The following is a 16,618-nucleotide window of genomic DNA, read 5'->3' on the forward strand; positions in this document are numbered from 1 at the left end:
TGCAACATTCCCCTTTATTGGCCTTACTGAGTCTCATCAATTTATTATTGTATGCACTTATACTTCAGTGTTTGCTGCAATATCTCCCACAGAACCATAAAAAAAACCCAGTCTACTTATCTACCTTCACACTATTGAGATTCACTACTGGCTAGTGTCGCAAGTATGTAAAATAATTCAACTTTAAAGTTTCTAGTTCTAGGGGGCTTGTTTGAAGCAGATCATGGCTAAAGTTGTCAAAGTATCTACCTGTTCATACTACTGATCTTACTTACATTAGGGCACAATCATATGCATATTTAGACAGAAAAAAAGTTTTACGACTCCTAGCATCCCTCCAGCCAGCCATGCTGGCTGGGGCATGCTGGGAATTGTAGGATTATTTTTGTCTAAACTTGCATAGGATTGCACCCTTAGTGTTCTAACATCTAGTTTTGAAAATCTCTTCAGTTTATCCTTTACCAGACAAAACCAGCTTTTTCCTGAATTTACACTAAATATTCAGAGGAGAGTATTTTTGATGGGCTCTATGATGTTTTAAGTAAGACCTTTCAGAAGGCGCCACTGCACTACAATAAAACTATATTCTATTGACTTAATGGGAAATTTTGCTCCACAAATCCAAATTCTAGAAATTTTAATTAAATATGTGTGCAGAGTACTAGAGCAATGTACCAGTGGGTGGGGATGGTTTCCAAAGTTTTACGAAAAGGCTTCAGTTACTGTAGCCAGCAGAAGATTTAGAAAAATCACTGTTTTGTTTTTTTTCTGACCCCTTATTTTCAGATTGGCCTTCAAATTTGTCCATTCAGCTCTTTTCTAACTTTCCAGGCATTGGATCACACTTCAGCTGCACCCGTGCAAGTCATTCTTGGCTCTGTTGTTTAAGCAAGTCCCTATCATTGCAATTGCTTACATCAAACCTGGTGTTTGTTCCTGTTCTCCAGAAAAAGGGATGTTTGCATAGTAGTTGAAAAAAATAGCAAATTTAGGGCAGCATTCATATGTAAAGCTCTATTGAGATAGGTGTTTTTAAAAGGTTTTTATGTTTTCCACAGGATGACTTCTGGGGTAGTTGAAAGGTAAATCAAAATGTGTTTTGACTACGATGGGGAAGAACAGAGCATGTTTTCAAACTATGTTTGTAACTTGCTGTCCTTTTCCAAACATAGGAAACTGTTAAGACATAGTAGTGATGGCTCAAAAAATGGCTTACTCAGATGATAGCAATTACCTGACAGTTAATTTCTGGGGATCAGAGTTATGCTTGAAGTCAAGATTTTCAGCTATGTTAAACATGCCATTGCTGATTTGGATTAATTACTGAAGGGGTTGTTAGTTAAATGTAGATATTTGTGGTAAATGTTTATGAAAGAAATGTGTCCTAATATATTTAGGGAAATTTTAATAGCAGCGCATTAGCTTGCTAATGTGGGTATAATAAAAGATGTGTTTGATATAGTTATGATTCTTATATGTATTTTTGTACTGATATATTGATTTGTTTACATGTGAGCTGCTTTAAGCATAATTTGGAAAAGCAGCATAAAAATAAATACGATGATCAGCTGTGTTAAGAAACAAGCCATTTAGTGTAGCTAAGACCTAAAATATGATATATCTTATAGGATATGTAGTGTTGATATGTTTCACGATTCTTGATAAATAGTTCTGACTCTGTAATGTTTAAGATTAGGAGTGTGCAGAGAGGAAGGAAAAATAAAACTCTGGAACTGCAGGCTTTCACATGGCTATGAGAAGTGGTATAGTAGCAAGCGTGTTGGGCTAGGATCTGGGAGATCCGGGTTCTAGTCCCCACTTGGCCATGGAAGCTCAACTGGGTGACTTTGGGACAGTCACAGACTCTCAGCCCAATCCACCTCACAGGGTTGTTGTTGTGAGGATAAAATGGAGAGGAGGATCATGTAAGCCGCCTTGGGTTCCTTGCAAGAGGAAAAAAGGCGGGGTATAAATGCAATAAATAAATAAAAATAAATAAAGTGTCATATCAGTTTGTCGGTACTATACGCTGCTGTTTGTAAAGACCTGTACCTTACAAGATTTTCTCAACAAAATCTTCAGAAATGGTTTAACTTTCTACTATTGCGTCATAATGGATACACATAAGGAATAAGGCTACAACTTTGAACACCAATATTTTCAGTGCAGTACATATTTTCATGCAGAATCAGTATCACCTTGTATCCTTGCAATTCTGCAGTCTTGGACAATCCCTTTTTTAAAAAAGTATTCCTTGAGAGTAAGCAACTCTCTAACTCTAGAATGTAATGAGCACCTGATAAACTGGGTCACAAGCTGTTTACTATTCATATTTATTTTCTTGGAGCTGACTGGTTTGGTGATTCACAGAGCAATCTAACAGCCCCACTACACCATTTACCAGCTAATGTGGGTATAACATCAGCATAGCAAATTTGGGAAAAAATGAGAGTAATTCAGATAAGAGAACGTAGCAACTCTTGACAGGCACTCACCCACCATCCATGGTAATGCTGCTGGCATGCTCCAATCATGGAGTAGGAAACCAGCCCTACCCCCATGGTAATCAAATGGAAGGAACCAATTTGTAAACAGTGATGGGGAAACACTGCCATGAAATTGCCCTACTGCCCACAAAAGACATAACCTGCTACCATAAGGGCACCACAGTGCACTTAGCAGGGTCAGCTAGTGTGTTGCAGACTGCATGAGTCCAGCAGCTGATACTCTGCAGGGATCTCTATGGATGGATTCAAACCTCAATACTACTCACACAGAGCCTGCAAATAACTACCCTTTTGACAGGGTTAACACTCTGGGAAGGAAAGACTGACAGAGCAGAATTCAATGGGGTGCTTACACATCCGCTGATTCTCTTGCATCCCGCTGATTCTGTTGCCCAAGTGGTAGGTCCCACCAATGCTGTTGAGCGAGCAGGACCCACCACGTAAGGAACAGTGATATAGCGCTTCCCAGAAGAAGCCTAGAAATGAGCATATGCGAGCTTTGCCAACCTGCCCCATTCCAGAAACAAGTGTTTTGCTCAATTCTGGTTGCCCCTGAAGCGCTAAAACTTCCTTCTGCAAGCGGTGGGCCCCACTTGTGGATGGGAATTGGTGGGGCATAGGGAATCAGCGGAGATGTAAACGCCTTGTTAGATTCTGCCCACAGTCTAGAATAACCTGGTACCCTCTATGTTGGAGTACAACTCCCAGCATTCCTGACCATTGGCCATGCTGTCTGGAGCTGATGGGAATTGAAGTCTAAAACATCTAGAGGGCACCAGGTTGAGGAAAGTTTGGTCTAGAAGAACAGCCAGACAGCTTACCTAGAATAACGGTAATACCTGAAACACAGCTTCAACCCCATTGGCGGAACAATACCCTTGTGAAGAGAAGGAGCTTTTTGGAAGGGAGGGAAACAAAGAATCAAGTACAAGTAATAATAAAAGCTACTACTGAGCGCTTACAGGAACAAACCTTGTTAGTTTACTGGGAGAGAGACCTGAGCTGGGGGTCAGCTGAAATGGGTGATGGAAATTTTAAGTTCTGCCAGAGGGCATTGTGGAATTAAGACAAAATTCTCCTTTTGCATGTTTGGGCAGTAACATCCACATTGCTGGTTAAAGGGAAAGCAGACTGAACTAGAACCCACTCTTGATACTCCACAGAACAGTTCTAACCACACAGCCAAAGGAGCAGGTGAGAGAATGGCACACCATGGACCATTAGTCATCCCCACCTCTCAGCCCCCAAACTCCACCATGTACACAAGAACGAAGGTGGCTATAAAAAGGTGGTATACCTGAGTGGAAGAGTGGAGGTTTATCATAGATGCCTCAGGTCTGAGCTCTGGATGCAGCACCATAGTAGGAGGGTCTGTGTGTCCCCACCCCACATATGCAGTAGCGTAGAGGGTTTGGAGTATAGATGAAGTAGGCAGTTTAGGTAATTGCCAGCCTCTCACGTAGCTCAGTATGGCTTTTGTTCCATTTAGCTCTGTCACCCCCATGCTCATTGGTTTGACTACCAGCTGTGTAGGCTTTCGCACCAGCCATAACCAGGGGGAATTGTCTGCTATGAGACACCTGTCCCTTATAGGAAGTCATGGCCAGAGGGTGGAGAAGATGGAAGACACTGAGCCTGGTAGTGGGGAAAACCCTAGGGTTAGCTCCACTTCTGCGTCCCATCTTTTAGGTAGCTGAAGCGAGCAAGAGGAGAGGAGTAGCGAGGTGGGATTTACAAGCAGCTGTAAAAGTGAGAATTTTCATTGCACAGCTGAGATGGAGTGACTTCTGAAAGCAAGGCACATACATACATGGGGTTGACAACCTTCCTATTCCAGCAGGGTTCTTGTGTCTTTGAAAGCTGCATGACAGATAACAGAGAAACAGGCATAGCTTTTTCACCACTGCCCCATCCCCGTGCTGGATATGGCTATACCTGTTACATAACTGTTGATCAAAGAGCTTGCAAAAGTACAGGAGTTCACTAGATTATGTAGATTTATGTGCATTTTACCTCTTCTATCATGGAAGTCAGGGTAGCATGCACAGGGTTCCTAGGTGTTCTCTCCTCCAGGCACTGATCTAGATTCAGCAGGATGGTTGTACCATGTGCCCTGGGACCATGTTTGTGCCTGTGGTCTCCATGGCACAGGGCAACATACTTTGCCTGGGGCAAATCATAAGCCTGCCTGACCAATCTTATCTCTGTTGCTGCCCAGACATAAAGATTTCACCTTACTGTGATTGGTTTAGACTCCCTTACAGTTGGGCTACAAACCTAGCTAATAAACAGGCCCCTCCCTCCCAGCCTCCCAAGGATACGGTTTACAGCCAGTTTAAAACTCAAATTAGCATCTATTCTGTTTCATACGCAACTATGTAAAATATTTACTTCATCATGGCTGGGGAGAGGTCCCATTATGTTACAATTACACGTTAAAATTCAGTGTCTTCAGTTGTATGGCTTGTGCATGATTGCAAAACATAGCAGTGTAACAGGCCCTGCTTCTCCCATACTTTCCCCCAGCAGTGTATGAAAACGGCACAGAGTGAGCTACCTTTTATTTGCTGCTCTGCTTTCAGTGCGCCCCTGCTCCAGTTCTATGATCCCAATGAAGTCTTTGTCATGTGGTATGGGTAGCTGTCAAAAGATGACTCTCATGGAGTTGTAGGCCTATATTCCTAATGTCCAGCACACACACAAAATGGCTCCTGCTGCAAGCTCTCCTCCCATGAGCTCCAGCGTTCCCTCCTCACCTACAAGAAATAGGCCCCCTGTTGGACTGGTACAACTAGTCTTCAAGGGATAGTATCACCATATACTACAGTCTCCCAGGCTGTCACTTCAGTCTTCTTCCCTTGCTGCTATTTTTTTAACTTTGAAAATTACCATTGCCCCAAAATATAGAGCTGTAGTAACCACATGATGAAGCCTAGCAACTGCCTTGTATGCCAACCAGTTTTGTAGCACAAGTGAGACTAATACCACCGTACCACCTACTGATGTGGGATATAAAGAAGTGTCTTGACTGGGGTTTTTGTGAAAATATCTTCGTAAAAAGTTGTCTGGGGCTCAGAACAGAAAATGCAAAGCACAGCAGCAGAGCCGGTCGCGGAAAGATGCAGATAGTATGAAGATCCATTGAGAATGACATTGCTCAAAGACTTGATCTCTCAGACGCTGCGCTATACAGTTTGTACAAGCCAAAGCTCAAAAAGCCACATTCTGAGCAGTGGTATTTCACTAACACAGCAGAACTACCACAAGTTTTACTTTTAATATTTTTTGTTTTGTAGCAGTTCCTGTCTTTCAGTAAGCATTCTTTATTTTAGAATGTCCATTATTTTTCTCTTTAAAAATGGAAAGCAATAAATCAAAAAGGCATCCAGTTGACCTCTTACAGCTTACAGCTTTATTTTATTATTATTTATATAGTGCTTATAGAGTTTATAATATTTGAAGTGCTGAGTGCTCAGTAATGTTGCCTCAGAGTAAAGCTGCGTTCCACTGATTTTTACCTAGTGCAAATGACATTGAAGTGGAAATTTTAAAAGAAACATAATTTAAAGCTAATTGAAGGAAGATCATTTTTGTAGTTAGTACCCAAACAACCTGTAGAACCTTGAAAAAAAGGTTAGACACTTGCTTTTTGCCACCCTAGCTTGCTGCAGACGCTATATTAAAAATTTACAACTTAGCTTGGCGACTGCCCAGCTCGCCCTCCCCTAAGGCTGGCCCTGGATGGAGATAGTAATGAGGAATGTTCAACAGCCACATCGTAGCCTTGAGGCAAATGCTGAGTGAGGGAGAAGAAGAGGCATCACTTGTGTTCGTGTCTCAGCCTCCCCCATTGGCAGCGCTTCTGATGTCTATCAGAAGATGAACCTGCTGAAGGATGATGCTGATCATTGAGGCAATACCTACCCCGTGTAAGAAGTTGCAGTAGAACTCTGCCTGTAGTTTGTTTCTGTTCCATGAAGCCAGGCTCTGTTCCTGCAACAGAAGGGATCATGAATGTGCAGCTAGCAATACCAATGGCTGGAGTGAAGTGACTGGTATTCCATCAACAGAACTCGTGTATGAGTGGGTTCATGACCTCCACACAGTTCTTGCTTGTCCTCGTCTCCTGTGTTGGAGGCACTGCCATAGGGAATAGGACGTAAGATCTGAGGGAGATTAGGACCCCAAATATGTTCTGCTTTTCCCCTAACATACCCCCCCCCCCCACACACACACACACTGGCAGAGTTGTTGGCAGTGGGATTACACCAGCATAGCATTCCCGATGCCAGCATTTCTTCAAGATCTACTAGCACAGAGGTACCCAAAGACACTCCCCACACACACAAGTGGGCACAAGTGGAGCATAAGGGTGCACTGTCAGAAATGGCTGTGTCTGCTCCCTACAGCGCTTGTGTTTTTCTTGGAAGAGGTTCTTTCACCATGCTGACATCTATTTCTGATATATTAAAAATCTGAAAATTAGCTACCTTTATATTGTGTAACACATATTGTAACTAGGAATGCTTGCATACTCTTTTTATAAAATTGCCTTCTAGTGTTTGCAATATCCATCTTGTGGGAACAGACAAGATTCTAGCTTTAGACTTAAGGTACCTGTTGCATGTATCTTTTATGTTGAAACCTAGTGAGCTGCCAAGATGAAAAGAAACCTGTTGCATTTTCCCCTGTTTCTACAATTTTCATCTGTTGAAACTTAAAAAAAAAAAAAAATTAAAACACTACTACTCTTATCTTCTGTCCTGGTCTTTATTCTTTCTGAAGCATTCTATAATTGAGATAATATGACTTGTACTTACAGAAACAAGACCACATTCGATGGAAGTTTTAAGGGACAGTCACTATTAGAAATGTGTCGATGTCTTCTGGAAGAAATGTCTCTGTTCCAGAAGCAATTCAGTACTACATACTTGTAAGATGCCAAACAAGGCCAGCTGCCTGAAATGTATATATCTGTGGATGCTGAAGAGCTATAAATTACTTAATGTGGACTTTTTGCATTTGCAATAAAGTGGGGGTGGGAAGGCATGCCAACAGTGCAGTTTTAGAGAAGCTGTTCTATTGGCATACGTGCATCTTTCTCATACGACAGTATATTTGAGAAGTTTCTACACTTGGCTATTCGGTGCCAAACACAGACAAGTGCTCAAGCCAAAAACAAACAATAAAGCATCTGGGATAGAAAAGAGATGAAAGATCTTAGGGTTTGTCAATGAGTTTAACAGCTGATTTATTCTCTTGGTGTGCCATAGAGCCTTGATAAGTTTTTTTTCCTGCAGTGAACTGGGGTTTACGAGAGGAGACGCTTAGTACAGATACCACCCACCTCTTTTTTTTAACTGGAGAATTAGAATACTGGGAGATACAGGATTCTGTTGTACACTTCTTTGGATGCCTTCTCGTCCCTACAAGATGCATTCATGCACTTGCTCTGATGCAAAGTTTCCACCCAAACTCTCCCATATAGTGCAGGAAGGGAGAGGAAATATATATCCTCCCTACCCTCTTTAAGTTCAGGGCTAGATGAGCATCTTTGTACTTACCTAATCCCAAATCTCAGCAATTAGTGTTGTAGGGCAGTTATACTATAGCACTAGGCTGCTGAGGTTCGCGGGTAAGTGAACAAAAAACTCATCAGTCATGTCATTTCCTAATTTATTTTCCCCCTCTCAATTTCTTGCAGGCTCCTAACTTGCATTTTCCAGATCTCAACTTTTCTAATATTCTGTGTGTCTACTTGGGGTCCTGAGTGGATGTTCACCTTGTCATGCAGAGCCAGTTTGCTCTACTTGAATAATGTGATTATTTACTGTTGTTGTTTGTTTAGTAGATTCGTAGCCTGGTTTTCAGGATAAAAACTCTCACAAAGTGGGTTATGACTTAATTGGAACCACAAAATACATAATCAAACCCTGGAACAATATTCAGTACATAAATTATTGGGGGAAAAAACAACCCTGGAACAATATTCAGTACATAAATTATTTGTATAAAAACCCAGTAAGATTTAAAGAATAAATAGCAGTAGCAAATTAAAACCTTGATTAAAAGCACAGTACATGGCTGGTTCACATGACATGACAGCCCATGGGTTAAATGAGTGGGAGAGAGTAGGTGCACTGCCTCCCGTGCATGTGTCACTTCCACTTTTAAACAGCAACCCATGAGTGCTGAGCATGTCGTCCAAACCCAGACTGCTGGGTTGTTTAGGGGCTCAACAAATCATGGTTAACCACAGAGTTGTTTAGCCCCTAAACAACCCAGCAGTCCAGGTTCGTATGACATGTTCCGCATCCCACGGGCTGTCGTGTGAACCAGGTGTCTAATTACTATCAGGATGGAAAGCAGCATTCCTTGTTGGTACAGATACCTTTGTTAGCTGTGCCAAGCGCTGCTCTCATCTTCTGTTGAGACACTTTTCGTGAAATAGAAATGGGTTGCCATATTTGTCAGGATGTGCTTCAATCCTCTGGAGCTGTGTTTTTTCTGTGTAAAAAAGTACCTTTTATTTGGGGGTGGGTAGGGGTGAGTTCTGGCATTTCTCTCTTACCTTTCATTGATTTGCAATCTCTAGATTCCATCTCTTGTATCTCTTTTTTAATTTACATTTTATTAAGTTTTCTGTTTATTATTTATTACTTTATCTAATAGATTTATATACCGTTTTCCACATCTGAACAATATCTCTAAGCAGTTTACAAAGAAATTAATAAATACAAAAACATTTGTATAAAAATTTATAAAAACATTAAAACCAAATACTTGGAACACCTTAATAAACTAACTGGGCAACATAATTAATCAGGGAAGGCCTGGGTAAAGAGATGGGTCTTTAATTGGTGCCTAAAACATGCCACAATCAGCACCTCCAAAATACCAGGGGAGAGGGCATTCCATGAGGTGGGCCCCACCACGGAGAAGGCCTCCTTCCTGGTTGTCACAAGATGGCAGTGGTCATTGTGTCTCCAGGCCTAGGACAGAGAATCCCAGAGTTTGGGTTTCAGTGGATCATTAAAGAGAATATGAAAGAATTTTGGGTGACATGCTGTGCCAGGTGAAGAGCAGAATAGATCTGACTAGAGAGTACCATGTCTGTTGGAACAACTTCTGCTGAAGGCAGTACGCTAGTCTCTACGTTTGAGCCTTCATAACTTTCCACTGTACGGTTAATTGGGATGATTGTGTCCCTCTTTCAGTCTGTCATTTGGATGAGATGCTGCAACTTGTTGGGCAACTGCCTCCTTAGCTGGCCTTTTGTAACACAACTTTCCTCCTAGTCTTTTAAAATGGCAGGGCAAATATGCATCCAGCTGCTCCATTTCCAGGGCTCAACTAGTGCAAGTCTTGTATCGAACTTGCTTTGGCCAAAACACTCATTGTGTTGTGGATTCTCCTTAATGAAACTTTTGTCTTATTTCAGGTGATCTTTATTTGTGAGCAAAGGGCTTCTGAACCCACCGCCAGGATGATCAGCAAAATGTTGTGACGCTGGAGTTCTGGTAAGCTCCCTAGTAGTGGAGGGAAGAGAGCGAATGGCTTGCAAAAACACAGGCTCTGCCTATGCTGTATTGAATAATTAGTTGCTGAAATCACTTTGTTTAATCATAATGTGTGGCTGTAGAATAAGGATAATGCAACTGGGAAGGAGCATTGATATCCTGAGGCAAAGAACTTAGCACCTTGGGCTGAAGGCAACTTCTGTGGGTTGTCTCATGTGAGATGATAGCATGAACAGAAAGAAGGCTAGAGACGCTAGTTATAACATCAGACATGTGCCCTATCCAACATGACCCAAACAGTGACTTGTGTATTAAGTAACTCTTAACCTATTTTTATTTTTTTAGAGGAGAAGAAAGGAATAGGACTTGGGTTTGTCAGAATGTAAAGTGCTTGGATATATACAGTCAGGACCAGAAATATCGGAACAAGGATAACTGTTTTGACAGTTGGCCTCTGTACATTGAAGTTGAAAGGAAACACACCCAGATGGGAGTGAAGTCAGGACTTTCAGCTGTACTTCAAGGGGTTTGACAAAAGTGGGGCACTAACCATTCAGGAAGTACAGCCAGTGGCATATACACACCCCCATCATTGGTGGCTCATAAGTAATGGAACGAATGGCTGGCAAGCAGCTGCATGGCCAGGTGTGTCCTGTTTCCTGGGTGCCCCATGACCAGTCAAGCAGATAAAAGGCCTGGAGGTGGTTCCGAGTGTCACATTTGCATTTGGTAGCTGTTCACTGGAACTCCCAACATGAGGTCCAAAGAGGTGCCCATGTGAATGAAGGAGGCCATCATTAGGCTGAGGAAACAAAACAAACCCATCAGAGAGATAGCAAAAACAGTGGGAGTGGCCAGTTTGGGACATCCTGAAAACGAAGGAATTAACTGGCAAGCTAAGCAACAGCAAAAGGCCTGGAAGGCCACGGAAGACAACTAAAGTGGATGGCTGCAGAATTCTGCTAATGGTGAAGAGGAACCCTTTCACAACATGTAGCCAGGTCAAGAACACTCTTGAGGAGGTAGGCACCTCATTGTCAACATCGGTTTTCTTGGCAAGAATACTGGAGTGGGTTGCCATTTCCTTCTCCAGTGGACCACATTTTGTCAGAACTCTCTGCCATGACCTGTCCGTCTTGGGTGGCCCTTCACGGCATAGCTTATGGCTTCATTGAGTTACGCAAGCTCCTTCGCCACAACAAGGCAGTGATCCATGAAGGGGCAAGAGACGGCATATGAATGTAAATTCAGAGGCTTCACAACAAGGTGCAAACCACTGGTAACGCTCAAGAACAGAAAGGCCAGATTAGCTTTTGCCAGCAAACACCTAAAAAAGCCTGCCCGGTTCTGGAATAAGATCCTTTGGACTGATGAAACCAAGATTAACTTGTACCAGAATGATGGGAAGAGAAAAGTATGGAGAAGGAAAGGAGCAGCTCATGATCCAAAGCATACCACATCATCTGTCAAACATGGTGGAGGCAGTGTTATGGCATGGGCATGTATGGCTGCCAATGGAACCGGGTCACTGGTGTTTATTGATGACCTGACTGCTGATAAAAGCAGCAGGATGAATTCTGAAGTGTATAGGGCTATACTTTCTGCTGAGATTCAACCGAATGCTGCCTAACTGATAGGACGCCACTTCATATTGCAGATGGATAACAACCCAAAACATACAGCAAAAGCTACCTAAGAGTTTCTCCAGGCAAAGAAGTGGGATGTTCTTCAATGGTCAAGTCAGTCACCTTATCTCAGCCCAATCAAGCATGCTTTTCACTTCCAGAAGACAAGACTAAAGGCAGAAAGACCCACAAACAAGCAGCAGCTGAAGGCAGCTGCAGTAAAGGCCTGGCAAAGCATCTCGAGGGAGGAAACTCAGCATTTGGTCATGTCCATGGGTTCCAGACTTCAGGCATTCATTGTCTGCTAAGGATTTTCATCCAGGTATTAAAGGCGATCCTTAGGTTTGAGATGATGTTGGTTTGTTCCATTACTTACGAGCCACCAACGATGGGTGTGTGTGTATGCCACTGGCTGTCCTTCCTGAATGGTTAGTGCCCCACTTTTGTCAAACCCCTTGAATTACAGCTGAAAGTCCTGACTTCGCTCCCATCTGGGTGTGTTTCCTTTCAACTTCAATGTGGTGTTGTACAGAGGCCAACTGCCAAAACAGTTTTCCTTGCTCCAATATCTCTGGCCCTGACTGTACTAAGCCTCCCCATAGCACTCTGACTTGCACGGGGTTAATTGTGAAGTGGGGAGCCGATCACTCTGGACACTGCTGCCAGCTTGCCTCTACAAGACACTGGCAGGATACTTGTAACCTATTTTACACTTTCTGGATAGCTGTCGAAGACTTTTACTTTTAAACTTTATGAAATGCCTTTTTTCATACACTATCATCTATCAGTCTATGTAGATGGATGATAGATAGTATGTACTATCTGCATACATTACACTTTTAAAATGCACCAGATATTCATATCTGATTCTGGCTATATAAAGACAAATCTATGTAGTATGAAGGTCAGTATTACAATTTTGACTTTAATTAGAAACAAAAACAAAAGTAAGAAGTATATGATGCAAAAGTCATTTTCATTTTGGCATTGGCACTGCTGCTCCTTGCTATAGTTTGTCTTGCAGCACTCTGTTGAGGTTTTGGTAAATTATGGATTTCTTCTCAATAGTTATGGGGGCAACAAGCTAAAGTTCACATCATTGAGATTGGTAAGAAATTTGAATTTTGTGGTTAAAAAAAAAATTATAGAGGCATTTTTGAGTAGAAGTAGGCAGATACACTTTTTTATGTTGGGCATGCTGAATCCAAATCTGCTGTATGCTAGGTTGCCTTTCTGCCCCTTCACCATGAAAACTCTAAACTAAACAACAAAACTGACATGGTAGCATGCTTTCACTGAGAATGAAAGACCAGAGCAGACTACGAGGATCATGATGCTGAAAATGAATTTTAAACATGTAAATCTTCTGCAAATCATCCCAGCATAAAATAGTTCATGTTTAGGAATATCAACATGATGTGCAGGCACCATACTGGATTCAGCACAGCCACCAATTTCACTTACCATGCTCCCAATTTGGGGACTGGACAACTTTTATTTCTGGGTTAATGAAAATGCAGCTGGGGTTATCAGCTGGTCTTGTAGTTTTCACTTAGGGTGACATAAAAATGTTACATAAAAATGTAACATAAACAAGTACATGTTGTATGTAAAACATTCCGTGTAAATTATTCACATTCAGTGGTTCTAAGATGTGTTTACAAGAAGAAGAGGTGCTCAGTACCCAAACTGTTCACTCATCCTCTAACTCCATGTGGTAGTGCGGTCATGTGAAGTTGTGGCTAACTTGGCTTTAGGCATAGGTGGGAGAAACATGAAGACTAGTACAGTGTTATTATTGTCTTTGTATTTCCAACCATTTGTACCAGGGTTTGATACCTGATGTCTACCTGTCTGACTACAGCTGTTTGAGAGCAACATCTCTTATGTGAAGAAATGATATGATGTCACTTGTAGGAGGACATTTGTCTTGGGATATAGTTTTTTAGACATAATCCATGGTGTCTGTTTCATAGATGGTGTAGACCCTGCACATTATTATTTTCGGCATCATATTCCTTGTAGTTTGCCCTGGTCTTTCATTCTCTATGAAAGCATGCCACCATTTTGTATTTTAGAGCATTCAGGGTGAAGGGGTAGAAATACATCTTTGCATACAGCAGATTTGAGCTCTGCACACCCAAAACATATAAAAAGAATGTCTGCCCACTTCTGTTAAAAATGCCTCTAAAAGTCACAATTTTCAACCAGTCTATGGTCATTAGCATATTCTCTCAGGCAGAATGAGCAAGAGAGGCCTCCGGGTAATTGTGCTTGTGAGAACAAGATCTTGCAACTACTCTATATCAGCAACTCTGTATATGCCGCCCATGTAAAACACTCTAGTGCCACAGATGGGATTGTATTTCTTGTAACTTCTTGAACATCAAAATTAGTGATAGCTCTCTTGTGACTTATCTGAAATTTGACTGGCACATTCCTCTCTTTGCAACGAGTAAATGATGACTCTTCATAGTTGTTGCCTTACATCTAGTATGGCAATTCTTTGCCTAATTTTTAGGGGCTATTAAATAGGTCTCTTGCTTCAGAGACTTGGAAGCTCTGGTAGGAATAATGATAGGCTGAAGAAAAGCACCAAAATAATTATGATGTGATGTCCTGATGCTATCTTGAGTTATCTCATCAAAATATGTTGATGCTATGTCATGGAGAGCAACAAAATTCAGTATTGACGAGTTACTGTCATACCTAGCAGATCTTGTCACTTGCAGTATGTTCCTGCAGTGCCAGATATTTCTTTAGCCTTCCAAAGGCATTGGTGTGTTTAAAACAAATATGTGTCCACTAAATACTGTTTTCTTGAAATGCTAGCTTCTTTATAGCATGTAGGAACCTGCCAAACTGTCTTCTGAATTTTGGGGGTGGGGGGAAGGAATACTTGGTTTGCATAATATTTAGTTTAGTTAGTGATATGTTGGCAGTAAAATCTACTTTTGATTTGAAATCGGATACAGACTTGTTCCAAAGCCCTTTAGCCTAAAGGACAAACACTTTTTATATTCCTTTAGTAATAATACTGATAGTAGTAACAATTTTTTAATTAAAATCTCCCCAAGCAGCAAGATGCCTGGTGTTCATAGTAGCTTGGGCAATTGGATTTAGCAACTCTGGGTAGGACTTTCAGTACAAGAGGTGAACTTTTGACCACACTAGAGTAACTGAGTACTATGATTGTGGGTGAACATTGATTATTAAGAAGTTGACAGGAAGATTCCCCACCCTCACCCCTACTTCTTTTCCTTCTTTTGTTGCCATGTGTTTCACTAGGTTGCATACTTTAAGGTGATACGAGCCAGTACTTTGATCTTGTAAATCTATTGCTATACTTTTTAGTACTGTGGCCTGTGTAGTATTTTGAAAAGGCTTAAAGTGATATGAGACAAGATATAGATAATGTGTTTGCACATGATCTTGGATTTAACTACAGAGAAACTCCCTCCTCCCCCAATCTGTTAGATCTAGCACACCTGGTTGTTTCTTATGTAGCTAATATCTGAAAAACATGTACTTCAGATAGGAATATACATTCAGCTTCCATCTGGCTGAACCGTTCTCATATAAACCCTTTCAATCAATAGGTGGGAGAATGGCCATGTACTGATAGATCTCATTTAGTTCTAGACTTTTCATTTTTTAAAAAAAACTGGCCTTTTTTGTTTGTTTGATGCAGCGTGCCCTGGAGATGCGAGACTTCCTCACAACAGCAGGAGTCACTCATTTGGAGAATGCTGGAGCTGCAAGAGGGAAAGGCCCAGTGCAACAGCAGAGAGAAGCAAAGAGGAAAAAGACAAGCAGACCGACGGCACTGAGGAAAGCACGGGACAGAAAGTGCTTCAGAACTGCCAGCAGCAACAGAGGAACTTGACACGAGCCTGTCAGTGTGTGTGGTTGTGTGCTTAGGATTTCTGTCAATGCATTCCAGTAACCCCAAAGTGAGAAATTCCCCATCAGGAAATGCCCAGAGGTAAGTAGTATTCATTCTCCCCCAGAGGTTTCAAAGAAGGAGGATACAAAAGATTGTTTGCCTTCGGTAATTTAAATAATTGGAGACTCCTGTCATGCTTCATATTCTGAGTACTCGTTGAGCTCTGTGAGATATGGAGAAATTTGTTCACATGCTGGTCCTTTCTCAGTGCGTTATGTGCTATTGCATCAGCACGGCCTGTTTTTGCAAACTCTCCAGAGGTACATAATTTTTACTTTACACAGCAAAGCTTTTCTGCCTCTGTTTTGAATTCATTTGGCAGGGAAATTATTAATGCTGCATACTCCTTGACTTTTTTTTATTGCATTGAGAATCTCTGGCACAATCTTCTGATTTGATAGAACAGCCTTTGAGAGGAGTGGCAGATTTGACCAGCCTGCTTGACAGCACACTATGCTGCTACTTCTGTTTTATGGGGAAAGTAAATACTGGTGCACAGAGCAAGTGCTCCTATATCAGTTCTGTGACTTGGTGTTGAGGGGAAAACTAATCTTTCACATCAGATGGAACACAGACTATTCAAAAACTAAAAAAAAAAACCAACACAGAATAAAGGGTAAAGAGAAGCATCCTTAGAACACAGATAAATTTTATTGGAAGATGTAGCTATTTTGCCTGAAGTAAACGGGTGTCTCGGGGGGTGGGCAGAAATAGACAGGGCTGTGTGTGTGTGTGTGGCCTTCTCTGCCTTATAACTGGTCCTAAGTGCATCACATGAGAACCAATAGACTTCTTAAAGTCAATCACTGAATGTATTTTACAGCTCCTACAAGTGGTCTACTCACATGAGCATTGTAATAGAGAGAACTTGCATGACCCCAGCTCAGCTTCTGTTATCCAGGAAGTCTCCCCTTGATTTGGGGTATCATGGACATTCCTTTTCAAGCGAGTTGCTAAATGTATGTAGTGACTGCTGAATATAATTATGAATCACCTCTTGAGATTCAGCTCTTGTGTATT

General features: G+C 41.6%; 2 protein-coding genes across 3 annotated transcripts in view; both read left to right on the forward strand.

Moving 5' to 3' along the window:
- BCL9 (BCL9 transcription coactivator) overlaps nt 1–16,618 on the forward strand; it is a 49,745-nt gene that overhangs the window by 11,843 nt on the left and 21,284 nt on the right. For both annotated transcript variants that reach the window (XM_084843475.1, XM_084843476.1), the window contains 2 exons: nt 9,949–10,027; nt 15,344–15,637. In XM_084843475.1, the coding sequence (XP_084699601.1) occupies nt 15,585–15,637 (53 nt within the window). In that variant the 5' untranslated portion in view covers nt 9,949–10,027; nt 15,344–15,584. Of the gene's footprint in view, nt 1–9,948; nt 10,028–15,343; nt 15,638–16,618 lie in introns of those variants that run through there.
- On the forward strand, nt 15,356–15,538 carry LOC146349774 (uncharacterized). Its single transcript, XM_084843480.1, has one exon. The coding sequence runs from the start codon at nt 15,356–15,358 to the stop codon at nt 15,536–15,538; it is 183 nt and encodes a 60-aa protein (XP_084699606.1).

The sequence above is a fragment of the Heloderma suspectum genome, chromosome 3 (assembly GCF_057233095.1).
Source record: "Heloderma suspectum isolate Gila_16-S chromosome 3, 16-S_ref, whole genome shotgun sequence".
In the NCBI taxonomy this organism is placed as follows: Eukaryota; Metazoa; Chordata; class Lepidosauria; order Squamata; family Helodermatidae; genus Heloderma; species Heloderma suspectum.

Bases quoted from the DNA above. Each gene is read 5' to 3' on its own strand.
- LOC146349774 (XM_084843480.1), top strand. From the start codon at position 15,356: ATGCGAGACTTCCTCACAACAGCAGGAGTCACTCATTTGGAGAATGCT.